Here is an 18,940-nt window from a genome sequence, read left to right as displayed (position 1 = left end):
TGTTTATATGGCATATTTTCTCTAAATCCATCGGCTAATGCTTGTTACTGTACATTTCTCAGTACGTATATAACTCGTTTCAAGTTGACGACAATCAAATCCTAATGTTAGTTATTTTTAAAATGCACATCACTAAAGGTTAATATTACTAACCATATAACTGATACATCACCAAAATCTCGTTTTTCTTAAACAACCACAAAGTTGAAAATTGAAAAAACTTAGAAAAAAATGTAAAACTAGAGAATAATACAAAGTAGAATAACTTCACCAACCTTATGCAGTGGACACGATTTAATTTCTCCATCTGTAACGTCTACCAGTTTGGAGGTATCGTATAGGTTAGCCGACGCAATAATTCCGACCCTCTGGTGGCGAACTCCAAGAAACATGGCCGGCTCTCGATCGACCAAGAGCTTAACTACATCACCTTCACACCTCATGGCCGTCACTGTGTCATAAATGGCACGACGATGCACGTCATTTTCTTAGTTCTTAAGTGTCCTGGTGATTCGAACTCGTACACGAACTTCCTAAAAAGTCCAACATCACGAATAAGAAGATGATTGGATAAAAATCAACACTAACTGTATAGTAGTCTGCGATCGTAAACTGCACAATAACGTTATATATAATTTTATGAAATACAAAATCATACACTACCGTGAAGAGTACAAAATATTTATATTGACGTCACGTATACCACATAAACAGATATAGCATCACCTGCAACATGTACGGTTACTTCCAACAATGTAGAAAAAAAAAATAATGGTCGTTTTGCTAGACACAGTGTCTCCCCAAACTGTTTGTTGTGAATTTCCCACAAAGCTACTCGAGGGGCTATCTGTGCTAGCCATCCCTAATTTAGCAATGTAAGACTAGAGAGAGGCAGCTAGTCATCACCACCCACCGCCAACTGTTGGGCTACTCTTTACAAACGAATAGGTGGAATTGACCGTCACATTATAATGCCCCACGGTTTGGTGCGACGGGGATGCGAACCCGCGACCCTCAGACTACGGAGTCGCACGCCTTAACACGTTTGACCATACCGGGCCCAACCCATATGTGTGTCGTAGCATGTTTGCAATCACCAAGTAATTTATATTTAATAATGTAAATATTATTATGTTTCAAATTTTTAAATTTTGTTTCTTCGATACACACAGCATAACAATAATGTGTGCCTATCCTAGTCATGAGGGTGCCCACCAAGCTTGTCACATGGCCTAATGGCTCAAAACGTTCTGGAAGCACGGGTCCGGAAAAACAGGGTTTATGGCGTCCTGTAGAGCATGCATTATAATAATGATACGATCAATCACTAAAGGCTTAAAGCTAACTTCACCGTACAGAACATAAAACACAACAATACTAGTTTTTTTTAGCTAATGTTATAACATATTTTAACACCACAATACCGTGTTTCTCCGATAATAAGACCTACCCATAAAATAAGACCTAGTGTGATTTTTGGGGATAGTTTTAATATAAGCCCTACTACCCTTATAAGCCTAGTTAAGAGTGGCAGGAAGAGGGAAGAAATAAAAAAAATAATTTATTAATTAGGTTAATAGTTAGTTAATTAGTTTGTTTAAGTATTAATCAGTTAGTTTAATGGTTTAATAACTAGTTTATTTTAAATGGTTAGTAAATTTTTTTTGCTTTGTAACTTCATTTTTTAATATATCAAAATAAGACATCCCCGAATATAATCCTAAGTGTCATATTTTCGGAGTGAAAATTAATATAAACCCTATCTTATTTTCGGAAAACGCGATACCAAACAACTGAGTGATTCTCAATTATATAAACTTTATCATGGAATGGTTTGATTCAAAATACTTCTCTACCGTTTATATTTATTCGGACACGATTTCGAAGACTGGAATTAACAAAACGTACCTTTTACTGAAAATCATCTTTAGTTTGTTGTAATTCTTTCCTTCCGGTTTAGCGGACCTGACAGTAAGACAAGACACAAGCTTATTGAAGTTCTCAAGAGTGAATGTTCTTACCAGCTTCAATGATTGTGTGTGTGTGTGTGTGTGTGTGTGTGTGTGTATCTATCTAAATTAAACTGTAGAAACATGCTATTTCCGTTGTACGTGTGGTTCATGTTGTCATCCAATAGAAACTAACGCATCATTGTAAATATAACACTCAGACACATAGATGGCGTAAACAAAATTTTATTGGCAGCAAGTTAGCAAAACTTACACCTAAATCAGACCCGACTAAAACATGAAATTATAACACTGCTGTATTAACACTAATAAAACATTACACTAATGATGGCGAACCTGTGGCGCGCGAAAAATGTTTGCTAGCACTTGCAGCCATGCAGTGCCTGCCTTTTATTTTTTTTCGTCCTATATAATAATAAATTATACATATATAACGATTATCATTATTGCCACATGCAACCATGAATGATTGTTTTCAACCCAAAAGCAGTGAGAAATGTTCACCCAGAAGACGTCTGGGCCTCTCTCTTGGCGCAAGCTTAACTGTTGCGGAAACATGCGACGTCGGCTTGCGTTTTGCAACACCTCCGCCTTCGATTCAATGCACAGCAATTACTTGAGTGAAAATAGAAGTAAACCATTGGTATTGGCTTCCTCTGCTTATATTTTTCTTCTGTTGTTTTGCAAATGAATAATGGATATTTAGTGATAATAAGAGTAAATATAAATTTATTTCTTTTGCGGTAATAAATAATAATGTTAAAAGTATGTTATTTGGCGTAGCATGTGTATATATTGATCAGAATGGTTACATGATTTATTTTTTTAATATCGTTCTGACATAACTTTCACCTGTTATGTTAGGGTAAGACAAGTTATTGTATTTAAATAATTGTCAAAATATTTTAAATTCTATTTTACGTTTTCAGCTTGTCAGAATGCCAGCTCAACAAGCAAAGAAACAAAATGTTCAGCTGGAAGGTTTTTCGTTTTGATTTGAATTCAGCACAAGGCTACTGTTTGGGATCTCTGTAATGCTTTGCCGACCTCAGGTATCAAATAAGTTTAAGCGGTATGAGTCACTTACCGCTTGTGGCGGGACAATGGAAGGAGAGCAACAGCTGTTTTTTTTAGTAATCGTGGACTGTTTTTGATCAAAATTGTGCCTACTTATCTATATTATGAAACAGTGGTAGGAGGACTTCCTCTGAAAGCGGTATTATTAAAATGTTATAAAAAAGCCACCAAGAGTGAGCAAACAAAAAGTATATTTCTCAAAGAGGAAGTCAGCAACTTTCTTTCTTTTATGGAGTCAAATGTTTTCAAGAAATTTTATTTCAGGTAGTTTAAACTGGCTGTTGGGTTTTAAGTTTCAAAGATTACTACTCAACATGGAAACTTCGCATTGATGGTGAGTATGTTAAATAACTCATGGATAGAATGTACCCCTTTCCTTTTTTAACAGTTTTGGTTTTTTCAATCATTCAGCATGTTGAAGTATAATAAGTAGCACATAAGGGATAAATACCGGATGGAAACAAATTCCAATTAGAAAAAACTATTCAGTATGTTACAAGTACCAATAAGTAGAAACACAGTAAAGGATGAATATTACAGATGGAAGCAGAATTACCAGTGAGTAGAAACACAGCAAAGGATAGAAATTCTTCAGATGGAACCAGAATTATCAATAAGTAGAAATACAGTAAAGGGATGTAATATTACAGATGGAAAGAATTACACATGAGCAGAAACACAGTAAAGGATAGAATATTACACATGTTAACTAACAGTGAGTGAAAACACAGCAAATGGACAGAATATTACAGATGGAAACTCAAATTAACAGTGAGTAGAAAACACAGCAAAGAGTTTGAATAATACAGATGGAAACAGAATAACAGTGAGTAGAACACAGTAAAGGATAGAATATTTACAGATGGAAATCAAAACATAGCAAAAGTTACAAGTGAGTAGAAAACACGGTAAATGATAAAGTTAATACAAGGTGGAAAACAAGCATGAAGCAGAATCTCAGTGGCAAGTAGAAGCCACAGTAAAGGATAGAATACATACAGATGGGAAAACAAAACATAGCAGAATCACCAGTGCAGTAGAAACACAGTAAAAGGATAGAATATTAGAGAGATAGAAACATGGAATTACCAGTGAGTAGAAACACAGTAAAGGATAGAATATTACAGATGGGGAACAAACCTGTTAAGAATTACCAATGAGTAGAAACAACAGTAAAGGATAGAATATCAAAGACAGGAAGGATAGAAATTACCATGTGAGTAGCAGTAGAAACCAGTAAGGATAGAATGTATGTCAGATGGAAACAAAACTTTAGCAGAATTACAAGTGAGTAGAAACACAGCAAAAGGATAGAATATTACAGATAGAAACAGAATTACCAGTGAGTCAGAAACACAGTAAAGGATAGAATATTACAGATGGAAGCAAACATAGCAGAAGTTACAAGAGTGAGTAGAAACACAGTAAAAGGATAGAATATCATTAGATATGGAAACAAATTACCAACTAAGTAGAAACACAGCAAAAGGATAGAATAATACAGATGGGAACAAACGTAGCAGAACCCACAAGTGAGTAGAAACACAGCAAAAGGATAGAATATTACAGATGGAAACAAACATAGCAAGAATTACAAGTGAGTAGAAACACAGTAAAGGATAGAATACAGAGAAACAAATTACCAGTGAGTAGAAACACAGTAAAGGATAAGAATATTACAGATGAGTAGAAAATAGCAGTTCTAAGTGAGTAGAATACAGCAAAAGGATAAGAACATACAGATAAAGCAAGAATTACCAAGTGAGCAAGTGAAACACAGTAAAAGGATAGAATATTACAGATTAAAACAAACATACGAGTTATAAGTGTTAGAAACACTTGCAAAATGGATGAATATTACAGATAGAAACAAATACCAGTGAGAAACACAAAGGATAGAATATTACAGATGGAAACAAACACAGCAGAGTTACAAGTGAGTAGAAACACAGTAAAGGATAGAATATTACAGATAAGAAAACAGAATTACCAGTGAGTAGAAACACAATAAAGGATAGAATATTACAGATGGAAACAAACATAGCAGAGTTACAAGTGAGTAGAAACACGGTAAAGGATAGAATATTACAGATAGAAACAGAATTACCAGTGAGTAGAAACACAGTAAAGGATAGAATATTACAGATGGAAACAAACATAGCAGAGTTACAAGTGAGTAGAAACACAGTAAAAAATAGAAGATTACAGATGGAAACATGGAATTATCAGTGAGTAGAAACACAGTAAAGGATAGAATATTAGAGATGGAAACATGGAATTACCAGTGAGTAGAAACACAGTAAAGGATAGAATATTAGAGATGGAAACAGAATTACCAGTGAGTAGAAACACAGTAAAAAATAGAACATTACAGATGGAAACAAACATAAAATTACCAGTGAGTAGAAATCTGTATAAATACAGTGCACTGATGGATCAGCAGGTTTTCGTCAAAGTGACACTGCACAGTTATGTAAGAGTACAATTTAATTTATGGATAATACCTAAAACATGAACTCTTACATACAAATGTAAGTTGAGACTGGCCCAATAGACTCACAGAAATTAAAGTACCAACAAACTCGCATTTCATTTTTATTACTTCTGATCAGGATCTAAGTGATGAGTAACGAATAGAAATACGTTATACACAAGCATTATCAAAATGCCATTGGTTTCGCTAAATAGTAGATAGGGACAGTGGGAATATCGTTAACCCAATCACGCACGTTACTAATTAGATGACAAGGCAAGATATTACTTTGATCCTAAACAAGAAATCAGACAACAAATACGAATTGTCATATTTAAAGTTCATTGCATTGCGAGTGCTGTATTGTGATCGACTTAAGTTGCAAAGAGCAGCTCACAGCAAATAGCAATTGATATCTTCTTCATACTGATGAAGACTATTGTCCCGTTCGATCTAATTCTTTGCTCTCATCTGGAAAATCCAAAATGGAATAATGCAACATTCTTATTACCATCAATACAAAATGAATTGATTGTTATCATTAGTATACAACTAACATAAAAGTTGGTTTTAACTGAAATAAAGGAAGCACCTTTTTGGTCCATACTCAGAGATGAAGCTTTCTCATTCAAAACAGAGTTAACAGCCCTGTGCATCCACTTTGCTGATGAGAAAGACAAGGATATTTTGTTAGTTCTGTGAGACAGCTCAGACTCACTGAAGAATGTGTAAGGCATGGGATTTTACACAATAAACATTAAAAACTGCCCTGGTCATAACTATAACAGCACTTCGAATATGTCAAGTGTAATTAACGATGTTCAAACATAGGCAAGAACAGTGTACAAACTAGTAGGTTATGTTCACTGCCCGAACCATAAGCTCCATATTATCAATGCATTGCCATGCAAAAGAAAAAAAATCAATTTTACCATTTCTTCAAGTGATCAAAGCAAGCCGAACTATTAGAAAGTATTACACCAGCAGAGGGCCAACCAAGAAGCCAGTTACTGATGTGTGTAGAGTTCATTGGTGTAGCACCTAAATGTTACAGTTTACAGTCTACACAATGACGGCTAACTAAACGCAAACGAAGTTGTATTTAAAAACAAAATGGAAGCACGTGGACTTTCAGCTTCTATGGCATCTATGACTTTGCAGCTACCTCCCTTACTGTGTACAATCTGTCTCATATTGGAGGAATCACTGTTGGACTGCAGGAATCTTCCACTGGCATCATGTATGCCTAAGACCTGCAAAGTCGATGCTTGAAATCAGTCGTGTTTTTCAGATATCAATATATATATATATATGTACACACTGATATAGATATACTATGTGTGTGTGTGTGTTGTGTGTGTGTGTGTGTGTGTGTGTGTGTGAAAGTATTTACACAAATAAAGCTAATAGTTTTTAAAGTTGACATGAATAGAGGGAATGAAAGTAATGAAAACTATACTGTTACTTAACGCGATCACATATCGTTGTCCATGCTAAAAGGTCTATGCTATTCAAGTTGATGAAATAAAAGCCACTTATACTGGAAGACACGAGAACTTTGATGAGATCTTCAACCACGTGTATGAGCCTGCCATTCGTATGGCGGAGTGTCAATGTTAAGCCTAGTCATCCGAGAATCTAGTGTGGACGACAACGACACAAAACGAACTGTTTTGTCATCTATCAAATATCGCTACCGCATTAATTTTGCACTAACTTCCGAGGACTACATCATTACCAATTTTGAGGAAAGATGCTCAGGTCTATCAAACAAATTTATACCTTTAAACAAGTAATACCCTCTTAAATTAACTCTTCATCACAAGATGTAACATTGTTAGACTTAAGTTATATAAACTTGTAATATTTTTGTGTATAAATTATAAATACAAATATAATCCTTTGGCACCAATACTCACTGCAGTTGTCTCTCGATCTGTAAGGATAGAATAAATGATGTATTCTATAACACTGAACTTCATATATCATTGTTGCACAAACTCCATAAATGCATTTCATTATTAATTTCTTTGAAGGATTAGCCCACACATGTATCAGTATTTTGGGTCTGGTCCCCTCTGTTTTAGAAGACGAAATAACTAAGATTTCATCAGTGGTCACCACCTCCAAAATTCACTGAGCAGGAGCTGGTCAGGTGAAGATGGAAGCGGGTGTTTCCTTATTGCAGTGACAGCAAAGAAAGACCCTCGTGATGCAGCATGGCCGTCAAACACTGCAAGAAGACCACTTTCCACAACATATATGCACTAATGAAGATCGCATACACCGTTCCTGTCACGTTGCGTGAGGGATCCATCAACACTCTGAGCAGACTACACACTCAACCTTAATCCATTCTTGCAAACATTCAAATCCACTATGACAAGGAGGTGGATTCAGATACAACTTTGGACTTTTGAGAGAACGCATTCTCCGACTTAAGCACGAAAATCTGTTGATGCTGTTAAGTGTAAATATTTAAGTATTCCATATTACAATAAGTAATACAAGTCTGCACACTAATGCATGTATTTATTGACTAGCATTTGAAAAACAGAATTAGTTCAATACTTAAGCCTTATCGCTTATTTATACATTTTTTTTTCTGTGGATTTGATCACCATATTTCATAATTTTAGTTTTCTGTTAGTAGAATCATATTCACAATATTCTGGGGGATGTATTTTCAGCATCACATTTAAATTCGTTTGCAGCTAATTTAATGTACAAGTAAATTATGGTTTTATATTCATAAACATTAGTGAAAAGTGAAAACCAAATGAAGTTAATCCTCAGTATCTTAATGTAAACCATAATTTCCTTTTACTTTAAATTAGCTCCAAAGAAATTTAAATATTATGCTAAAAATACTTGGCCAGAATATTGTGGATATGATTCTCATGGTTGAAGGGTCCAACTCCAACACACCATTGTGGCCTTGAATTTCTGTAGACAGGTGGTCTTGGGGAGGCCCTCCCAAGATTAACCAGCTAGTCCATTTGGGCCAGGACCAACTGAGTGCAAGCACAGGATGTCCTCACAACAGGTGTAATTATATTAAGCAACGTGGAAAGTTCTGAATTATGTTAAAAATTTCCAACAAACCAACTTTCACTAAATTGGTCCACCTGTTAAACAAATATTAAAATATCTTCAAAATTAACTACTCATGTAACAAATGTTTCATAATAATATTTAAAATCTAAAATATGCAAGTTCAAAAGAATAAAACGCACTGTATAATTATATTAACATAATAAAAACAAAAATTATTTTAGAAACTAATTAATATTCCAATTAAAAAACAATGACATTGTACAGAATTATAACTGAAAGATATGAACCAGTTGTAAAAAAAGTTAAGTGGCAAAATTTAAATTTTAGTATTCTGTCTTAATTTGGTAATTTTATTATTATTTTTATTATTTGTATTTATTATTTTCTATTTAAAAGAATTACTGTATTTAGTGTCCCCAGCATTGCCAAACTATTGTAAAAAAATGGAATATAAAAATATATTCTAATTTGCATCGATAAAAAGTCCTAATGAGCCAACTCGCATCCTAGAGCTTTCGAGAACCTCTGTGTGCCCCCCCCCCCCGAGCCCTCGCCACTAATAGCTGAAACACTCAAAAACTTAATTTGAAAACCATCCCAACCTACACCCTGGCTAAAATTCTGCACTTAAACGTGTAAACAAAGACTAGGAATGAAACTGCTCATTAAAGTAAGAGAGAAACATTTTACGAATCAATACGTTTGCTCTCACAGCGCACACTCAAAAGCATTGCATCAAAGAGCAGCCGGTATAGTAACGGAAGGCTTCACAATATTAGTAATCACGAATTCTTATAAAGGCTCTGGATCAGATAAAACATAATTTTGCACTACTACTACGCAAAGTATTTGTTTTTAATTACAAGAAACTTTAGCAGATATATATAGTACACTTACCACAAACTGTCCAATTTCTAAACTTTCTATTTCGTAATGCCTAGGTTTGTGCTCTCGTGCGTCTACTCTTCCCTTCCGAAACGGCGGTAGCTTAGCGTGTTCTGTGGAGCTGTCGATCTGACCTCCATCTGCATAATAGGTATTACAGATACATGTTTTAAGACGTTTTATGAGACTACTAAGAAAATATGTCAAGCAAATTAGAGATTCGTTACTGAAGGCTCCATGTTTTTAAAATTATATTACAAAATTACATACAACTGTTTCACGTTATAAAAATTTGAAAATAACGGAATCAGACTCTTACTTAACGAAGACAGTGCTTGCTTAAAAATGGAAAGCCACAATTGTCCGTTAAATTACATTTGAAGTAGGCCTAACACCGAAACGTCAGAGTAAAATTCGTTTACCAAAAGTGTTAATTTCACTTGCAGGTTTGTTTTTCTCTAATCAAATCAAAGTAACAAACCACTGGCATACACCAAATGGGAAAAAAAAATATAGAATTATCGTTTTCAATTAAACGTATTTAAACTGATTCATCTAATAAAGTAATTCAAAATCAAATACTGGTAACTGAATGTTATTGAGAAGTTTGTTTGTAACCAATGGAAACTATATATTCAACCAACTCGTCTTTCGTTATCCTCTGGAGCGGGGATATACAGAATAAAAACCCTTTAACTCATCTGGTTAAAATTTAGCTGAAATGCGATATACTAGTCAAGATGGTGCCTAAAGTTAGCAGAAAACCGCCTCTTCCGCGATAATAAAAGCATGCAAGGCACGAATTTTAGCTTTGGAACAAATACGTATCTATACTGTTGAACGCCATGGGTCAATGTCCTCATATGAAAAAACGTATTTGAACAACTAATCAAATAAGTCTTGGGTTTAAACATTTCTGTCAAGTGTGTGCCTACTATCACACCCTTTTAGAAAACTTCTAGAACGTTGCTCTCACCCATTGTCTTGTGCGCAAGTCAATCATGAGCACAACTCCAAATATGTATATAAATAATATACCTAGTTTGCATATATCAGGTCATCCGATAAGCAATGTCCGAAAATTTAATACAGAAAGTGCATCATCATTTGTCTTTGTAGAGAGCTTTAATGATTAGAATATGTAGTAGGACGTGCATAAAAATGTTCAGATAAATAAAAGAAACTAACTCAACTCCACTTTTTCAGATCTCTAATCAAATAAACCCTTATGAAGATGGATATGTCTGAGGAGCATACAGTGGAGCGCCATTAAGCCGCGGACCAGTAAACCGCGAAATCGCTTAAGCCGCTGTAGCAAGTCTTGTCCCAAAATTTTTGATGTATTAAATCTACTACCTGGCTTTTTAAAGTTTCTCGCACTCTTCTTGTCGTTGACACTGACATGACAAATGTGTTTTTTCTTATTGTTTAACTGCCAGTTAATAAATTCGGTATTAAAAATTTAATAATTTATGCAACTGCGCAATATCGCTACCACGAGATTTAAAATGGCGGCCCGCAAGTAACACGGGAAGATGAAATTTTACAGGGAAAAGCAAACCGTCGCAATGCATTGGTCGTTTGTGTTAAAACGGCACTTGTCAATTGTATCTGAATAGTCTATACATTAATATTATAATGATCACGCAATGGCCCGAATGAGGCTCCTCGGCGGAGCTTTTGGTGACTTCGGCTTTCAGTCACAAAGATTTAAGCCGCGGTTAAGCATGTTGACCTTCCCAAATATCGCGGCTTAACGGCGCTCCACTGTATTAAGCATATAATGATTTATGAGTTTGAAAAAGGTAATAGTACAGCAGAAACTACACGAAACATTCGAGGTGTTTATGGTGCGGAGTCTCTGAATAAAAAAAAATGTCAAACGTGGTTTCAGAAGTTCAGAACAGGTGACTACAGCTTAAGTAATGCGCCACGTTCTGGTCATCCTGTTGAGTTTAATGACGACTTGCTGTTGGTTGCAGTTGATGAAAATTATGCTGTAACAGTTGAAGAACTAAAAAAACTTAATTCAGCCCATTCAACAGTTCACCGTCATTCATCTACATCACCTTGGAAAATATATCCCCCATGATTTGACAGAAGCCAACCTTAGAGCACGAGTGGACATTTACACTTCTCTGCCCTCTCGTGAACGTAACTCGCCTTTTTTGAACAGGGTAGTGATTGGAGATGAAAAGTGGATATCATAGAAAAACGTTAAGCGCCGCAGACAAAAAATCAGTGGAGGTAAACTGGCTAAAGCACAGGTCAAACTGGACCTCCACCCTAGAAAGGTCTTGTTAAGCGTTTGGTAACTTACCGTTAGTCAAATCTGCTTTGAGTTGGTCCTACTAAATGTAACGATTACATCAGATTCTATTGTGAACAGCTAGAGCGCTTGGATGTTACACTAAAAAAAAACTACACTAGGAAAAACTTCCACATCCTCCTTATTCTCCAGACCTTGCCCCATCTGATTATCATCTATTCCGAAGTTTGCAGAACTATCTTGATGGAAAAGAGCTTTAAACACATGAAGATGTCAAAACTACCCTCTATACATTTTTTTACCTCAAAACCCCAAGAATTTTATAGAAGTGACATTCAGAAGCTTGTGGATCGTTGGCAGGAAGTAATTAATAATAACGGATCATACATAATTAACTAACATTTTTCTGAACCTACAACTGGACATTACTTAAGGGATGACCTGATAAAAATAATGTGTTTTACACAACAGTGTACAGGTCTTAATAAAGCGCCTTGGTCAGTCAAATCATGTATGACTGAAGACACCGTCAAGTTGCAAGTTATAAAACTGATAGTTAATATGGCAAACATAGAATTAACATGGACAAACGTCATACGACATGGATGATTGAGGGGATAATTGTTATTCTAGATGTGGAAATTTGTGTCACGAGATATACATGTTCATGCGTATTATATAAAGTTGGTCAAATTCGTGTTTACAAAGTATCTATCATATAATGTGTGTGTAAGTAAACACTACTTATCACTGTATATGTGATATGTTACAAGTGCCACTAACACTCACAAGTGTTCACTGTGTAAATAAATATCCCAGCTACACTGATGAAATTAAACTGATTTTGTACAAATCATTTAAATGATACGGGTCTTGGGTTCGCGTTACGCGATACGTAAAACTAAATATGATAAGCACAGTTACAAGAAATAATAGTGATGAGCTAAGAGTCTGCCAGACCTAACATGGACTAGTAGTCAGAGAAAACTGTGGGTTCCGAGTTAGAATCCTCCAGACCTAGCATGGACTAGTAGTCAGAGAAAACTGTGGGTTCCGAGTTAGAATCCTCCAGACCGAGCATGGACTAGTAGTCAGAGAAAACTGTGGGTTCCGAGTAAGAATCCTCCAGACCGAGCATGGACTAGTAGTCAGAAAAAATTGTGGATTCCGAGTTAGAATCCTGTCACCGAACACGATCGTCCCTTTTAGCCGTGAAGTTATTAATGTGACGATCAATCCTACTTTTAGACAGAAGTACAAAGGTTGATTACAGGCAGTGTTGCCTAACCACTTTTCCCTCTATCCCATCACTCCTAAATTAGGGACGGCTAGCGGAGATAGCCCTTGTGTAGCTTTTCCATAGATAATTATTGTTTCTCATTAAAACTGGTTACTTTGTAGTGTACGACTAAATATAGTAATATTTATTACGTATAAATAGTTATATTCAAATACTGTTAGCAGAAAAGGAACACCACATAATGCCCTACTAGGTGTGTAATCTTAATATTTGTAATTAGAGTTAGTAACTATTCCAAATACAGGATCACAAATGGTAAGTTGTTTGTCTGTCTGTTTTTGAATTTCGCGCAAAACTACACAAGGGCTATCTGCGCTAGCCGTCCCTAATTTAGCAATGTAAGACTAGAGGGAAGGCAAATGGTCATCACCACACACCGCCAACTCTTGGACTACTCTTTTTACCAACGAATAGTGGGATTGACCGTCACATAACGCTCCCAAGGCTGAATGGGCGAGCATGTGTGGTGTGACGGGGTTCCGAACCAGCGACCCTCGCAAATCGGGTCGAGCGCCTTAACCACCTGGTCATGCCGGGCGTAGGTAAATTGTTAGGTAATGAAGTGCCACAAGTTCTTAATGTATATCTGTAACTGGAGTTTGTAATCTTCCAATTATATACGTTATTATACTGTACAAGTTGTATAATATTTCCAGTTGAAAATGTTATCGAAACATTGGGACTACAGTTACTGTACGACATGATCAGAATTACTGCATATCAAGCTATATATACTTCTTAAATTACGTTGCTGATTTCAAGACTAAAATTTGCCTTCATTCTAAAAACAATTTCGTAGAAATAAACAAGTTACCAGAATCACTCTCCTGGATGTTTTCCTTCCGATACTTGTCATCTGATGTACTAGTGGCAACAGATAAGGCTTCTTGAAATGTTGTAGTCGCCACCGGTTCTTGGACATTTTGAACTTCACGCTCTGATGGGCAAGGCTTAGGAAAGTTCACCCTGGCGGTGGAATTGAGATCTTCTTCTACTGTTTGCTTTTCCTGTTCTTCTGATTGGATGGATTTCACTTGCGTACTCTGCTTTTCCAACATCTCAGATTGAGCCGAGTTGTTACCTGATGACCTTGGAGAAGTAACTGGGTTGAGTCCAACAGCAATATTAACAGGAGTGTGATTTCTGTTGGCTTGTGTCTGTGTGATATTCGTTTGAGAAGGCAAAGACTGACGAAGTCCTACAGATGTATGGCTCATAGAATATGGATGGAATGTTGCTTCTTGTGAACTAAACCTTTTCTGAGTCATTTTTTGCACATCAGATGCAGAGCTTATCAACAGAATTTGTGGCTGAGCGAATTTTTGTCGAATAATTCTCTCTGGACCAACAACCTGGGGTCTTAAGGTCTGATGTGGTTCTAGTGTAGTCATCAGACTCGGGTTTCTCACAATCTGAAAAGGTCTAAGACGTGCCGATAAAATTTGAGAGGATGTCTGCTGTAGAGATGAGTTCCACGAGCCGAAAGAAGCTACAGTGGACTGAGAACACCCTTCTGGACCACCAGCCACTCCTGCATGACCAAGGCAGCTTCCTTGAGCAGCATTTGATAAATTGTGTTTGGCCAAGTGGTTCCACGAATGGACCTGCTGAGGTAAAATTAACTGATATCTTTCCTGCAGAAGCTCTTTGACTGTTTTGGCTCTCTTTTGTCGAGGCGCATGAAAACTGTTAACTTCTTGTGGTACAACTGGGCGAAGAAAACAAGCTATCTCTGGTAGAGAGTTAGTAATTGTTGTTTTGTGAGGTTCATGGTTACCCAACAGAAGCTCTTCAAGTCTAGACTTTGGTTTTTCAGTTAGAGAGGTCTCACTCAACGTTTCACAGGTATTCATATGGTGTGAACTGCCTATATTACTTGAAAGATTGATAATAGAGGGGGAAGATGTATACTGAAGATTTTTGGCTGCTTCATTACAACAATGGTTTAGACTTTCTTCTTTTGAATTATTAGCATTAAAGGGTTGAGCTTGTCGAGACTGAGATTTGAGCTCACTGGATCGTAGGAATTTTCCTTCTGTGTTAGAACTACCACTTATATCACAATTTTCCAAAACAGTTTCATTTGCTTTTCCTACTTTCCTTAGAGAATGGGCAGACAAATGCTGACCATAAGTGTTAATATTTTTTTGCTCATTAATTTTATCTGCAATACTATTAATGTCAATGTGAGACTGTACTCCAATGTCCCGATGATTCTCCTTCTGTTGTCCAGCGTAGTCCAGGAATGAAAACTCGTGATCTGAGACATTTTTTTCAAACTGCTGTTTACGAGTAGGGATACAATACTCTTGATCACATGGCATTGTTGCAAGACTAGAAGGTAAAGGAAATACAGAAGCTAACGACGGCAGAGGCCTAATACCATAAGCTGTAGTTGTGGTCAACACTGGCGGTTCTGATCCAGTTGGAGAAGATAATGGTGAAAACGGAAATCTAGAAAATGGGTCAGCTGCTTGGTTATCAGGAGTTCGCAAGGAGGTATTCCACTGGTAATTGTCCCCTTCCGCTCGCTTATAAAATGATGGCGGTGTTAATTGAGGATCAGGGATTGAGTATATCCTCTTAGGGTAGGTCATTTCAGGCATACCATTGGACAAAGGCAAGACATTTGGATTAGGTTGAAAGGCCATAAAAAGATCGCATGTACAAAAAGAAGAATACCTAAATGAATTTGTAGCTGCTGATTGATTGTGTTGAGTCCCAGGTGACATCGATATATAACTATAGCCAAAGGGCTGCCAAAAATTACAACTTTCTCTCAAAATATCTGAAAAATCTGGATGGTAATTTACATAATGAGTCTGTCCAGAACTGTTTCCATCTAAACTTTGCAAACTATCAATTCCATTTGTTGTTGTACTTCTATCTCCAAACATGGACAAAATAAAACCTTCATTTTCTGGTTCTTCGATATGCACTTCAAGCATTGGTTCAGTAAATTCAGGTGAAGATGAAAAGCTCACGGAATTGGTGCAACTCTGGGAAGACGATGGTTGGTTTTCACTAACGTACAAACGAGCAGATTCGCTACTCGGTTCACTAGATGGAGAAAATGTATTATCAGTTGATATACGAATTTAAAATGGACTTCTTCACGAGCTTTCTAAGTATATTCGTATATTTTCACTTGTGTATTTTTTTTTACCACTTCGGATCTTTTAGAAGCTGGCGGTAAAGATGAGTTTAGTAGAATTAAATGATTGTGTTGTGTAAACGTGTCTTGAAAATTACGTTAAGTGTTAAAAACCTTTTGCTGCTTAACATATTTCTCCTCTCAAATTTGGCTCTATTCAATTTAATGGCGTTTACAGAAATGAAAAACACACCAAAATAAAATGAAAAATATCTTTTCGTACTTATGAACTGTATAAATATCGTGTTCACGAGATTCTTCGTAACATACAGTGTAAAACGTTTGAAAAACCCTACTTAAAATGCTTGTAGGAAACACGAGAAACATACAAAGCGAAAGCAATTACAATCCTATGTAAGACTGGTAGGTATCTTTCATGCTTTTCTATAATGGGTTTTCACCAGTTGTAATTTTAAATACCGGATTTGAGTTTATTCTCCTAAATCTCTTCCTAATGTATTATTGCTTGGAGAAGAAAAAAAAAACATACCAAAATTTGGATATTGAAGACATACGTTAAATAACTGTAGGTTCCACCGAGATTTGAACTCGGATCGCTGGATTCAAAGTCCAGAGTGCTAACCATTACACCATGGAACCCATTAATTATCTATTCTAATACAAAACAATTGTACTATATAACGCAGAGAAAATTAATCTTGCATCTTGTGGATTACGAAACAGTCAATCTATTGTTATTCAATAATTATGAACAATATATTGTTTCTTTTGGAATTTCGCACAAAGCTATTCGAGGGCTATATGTGCTAGCCGTCCCTAATTTTGCAGTAAAAGACTAGAAGGAAGGCAGCTAGTTATCACCACCCACCGCCAACTCTTGAGCTACTCTTTTACGAACGAATAGTGGAATTCACTATTACGCCCCCAAGGCTAGGAGGGTGGAGCATATTTGGCGCGACGCGGATGCGAACCCGCGACCCTCAGACTACGAGTCGAATGTTTTAACCCACCTGGCCATGTCATGCTCTACAGAACGTTAAAGCTGATTTTCTTTAACAATATAAAATGAAACATATGAAAAACGAATATTTCTTTCGCATTAACCACATCTGCCTCCTGATTGCAAATCTCGAAATCTTAAAACTCTAGATTCCGTTTTACATACCCGTCGTCAGAACAAAGACAATCAATTTTGTTGCTTTGTGCTTCATAGCGAACAATCAAATAAACAACATCTGCATACGTGCAACATTCCATCTCGAAACACATAGGTTGTTTTCTGACTTCACTGTCATAATTTGCAATTATTTCTTAAGCCTACGCCACTGCTGGAAGGTTCAATAAAATTAGAGAAACAAGAGTAAATACCACTTATGTTATTATCTAACATAAATTATATAAAGACAAAAGAGAGAACGTCCATTATATCAGTTTTTGTTGGTTTATATTTCTATATACAACAGATTCTTTCATTTTACGATCTAAGAAACTGATGTCTCTACTGAGTACTTTACACGTAACTGGGCAATCCGTCTTTCGTATATCACAATTCTCGTTGTCATTTATTGCACGTCTGCTTTGTCTATATCCTGCAAATATTCAATGATAAGTTTTTCCCAAGGGTCTCCCAGATTCTACATTGCAGATAACATTATATTCTACGTATTCTAAAGAGTATATGATATCCTTTGTTCTCTCCTCTTTCCTCTCGTATTTGACGAGTTAACGAAACCCAAGTCTCTAACTCTGACATTTCACACTTCCTTTATATTCCCGTTTATCTCCTTAGAAAAACGGTCAGCCGACTAAAGCAGATTATTTTATGTCTAGTTTAGCATTTACGAATTCTTTGTTTTTAGGTATCACAAAAAATAACTCTTCAACGTTTACGTGATTTTCTCAATACATTTAGATTCAATCATTTGTGTTTCGTAAACAAACGGGGATATTGATCTGTTATTAGCGAAATGAAACCAATAATAAAATACGTTTCTGTAAATGTAACTTGAAATTAATGAAAAATACACACAAACAAATATCAACTGTCCTGCATTCACGACAATCCACGTAATTTTTACGTCATTTAACACGTTCCGGATTAGCCATCTATAAACTTGAAGAGAAGTAAATGTGTAAAAACCATTAAACGACACTTTTATTAATGATATCGGCATTAAATGGACGATGATTTATTTCTCTGTGTCAGTTCCACAGTAACAGTAGAGACTCACGTAAGTAATCTTTTTTAATCTATAATCTTCCATTACATTACTGGCAAGAAGAATAGTTCATTATAGCACTGGTCTTGCTATTGTATTGTCAGTTCATATACGAATTTAAAATGGACTTCTTCACGAGCGTTCTAAATATATATGCGTATATTTTCACTTATGTATTTGTTTTTACCTCTTCGGATCTATTACCAGCTGGCGGTAAAGATGAGTTTAGTAAAATTAAATGATTGTGTTGTGTAAACGTGTCTTGAAAATTACGTTAAGTGTTAAAAACCTTTTGCTGCTTAACATATTTCTCCTCTCAAATTTGGCTCTATTCAATTTAATGGCGTTTACAGAAATGAAAGACACACCAAAATAAAATAAAAAATATCTTTTCGTACTTATGAACTGTATAAATATCGTGTTCACGAGATTCTTCGTAACATACAGTGTAAAACGTTTGAAAACCCCAACTTAAAATGCTTGTAGGAAACATACAAAGCGAAAACAATTACAATCCTATGTAACACTAGTAGGTATCTTTCATGCTTTTCTATAATGGGTTTTCACCAGTTGTA

At 35.9% G+C, this 18,940-nt stretch overlaps 1 protein-coding gene and 1 non-coding gene across 2 annotated transcripts; both read right to left on the bottom strand.

Moving 5' to 3' along the window:
- Positions 1-6,596: 6,596 nt before the first annotated feature.
- Positions 6,597-17,403, bottom strand: LOC143233549 (uncharacterized). Its single transcript, XM_076469888.1, has 4 exons — positions 17,312-17,403; positions 13,846-16,091; positions 9,475-9,602; positions 6,597-6,773 (listed from the first exon to the last, which is right to left on the bottom strand). The coding sequence occupies exons 1-4, from the start codon at positions 17,401-17,403 to the stop codon at positions 6,597-6,599; spliced, it is 2,643 nt and encodes an 880-aa protein (XP_076326003.1).
- On the bottom strand, positions 16,714-16,785 carry TRNAQ-UUG (transfer RNA glutamine (anticodon UUG)). The gene has a single exon. It is a non-coding gene; the product is annotated as a tRNA-Gln (tRNA).
- Positions 17,404-18,940: the final 1,537 nt, after the last annotated feature.

The sequence above is a fragment of the Tachypleus tridentatus genome, chromosome 1, assembly GCF_004210375.1.
Source record: "Tachypleus tridentatus isolate NWPU-2018 chromosome 1, ASM421037v1, whole genome shotgun sequence".
Classification (NCBI taxonomy): Eukaryota; Metazoa; Arthropoda; class Merostomata; order Xiphosura; family Limulidae; genus Tachypleus; species Tachypleus tridentatus.
This window is presented reverse-complemented; position numbering and strand designations above follow the sequence as displayed.

Coding starts and splice junctions, on each gene's coding strand:
- LOC143233549 (XM_076469888.1), bottom strand. CDS start 17,403: ATGGAATGTTGCACGTATGCAGATGTTGTTTATTTGATTGTTCGCTAT. Junction 16,092..17,311: donor TGTCTTTGTTCTGACGACGG/GTATGTAAAACG, acceptor TTCTCCATCTAG/TGAACCGAGTAGCGAATCTG. Junction 9,603..13,845: donor CATCCAGGAGAGTGATTCTG/GTAACTTGTTTA, acceptor CCTATTATGCAG/ATGGAGGTCAGATCGACAGC.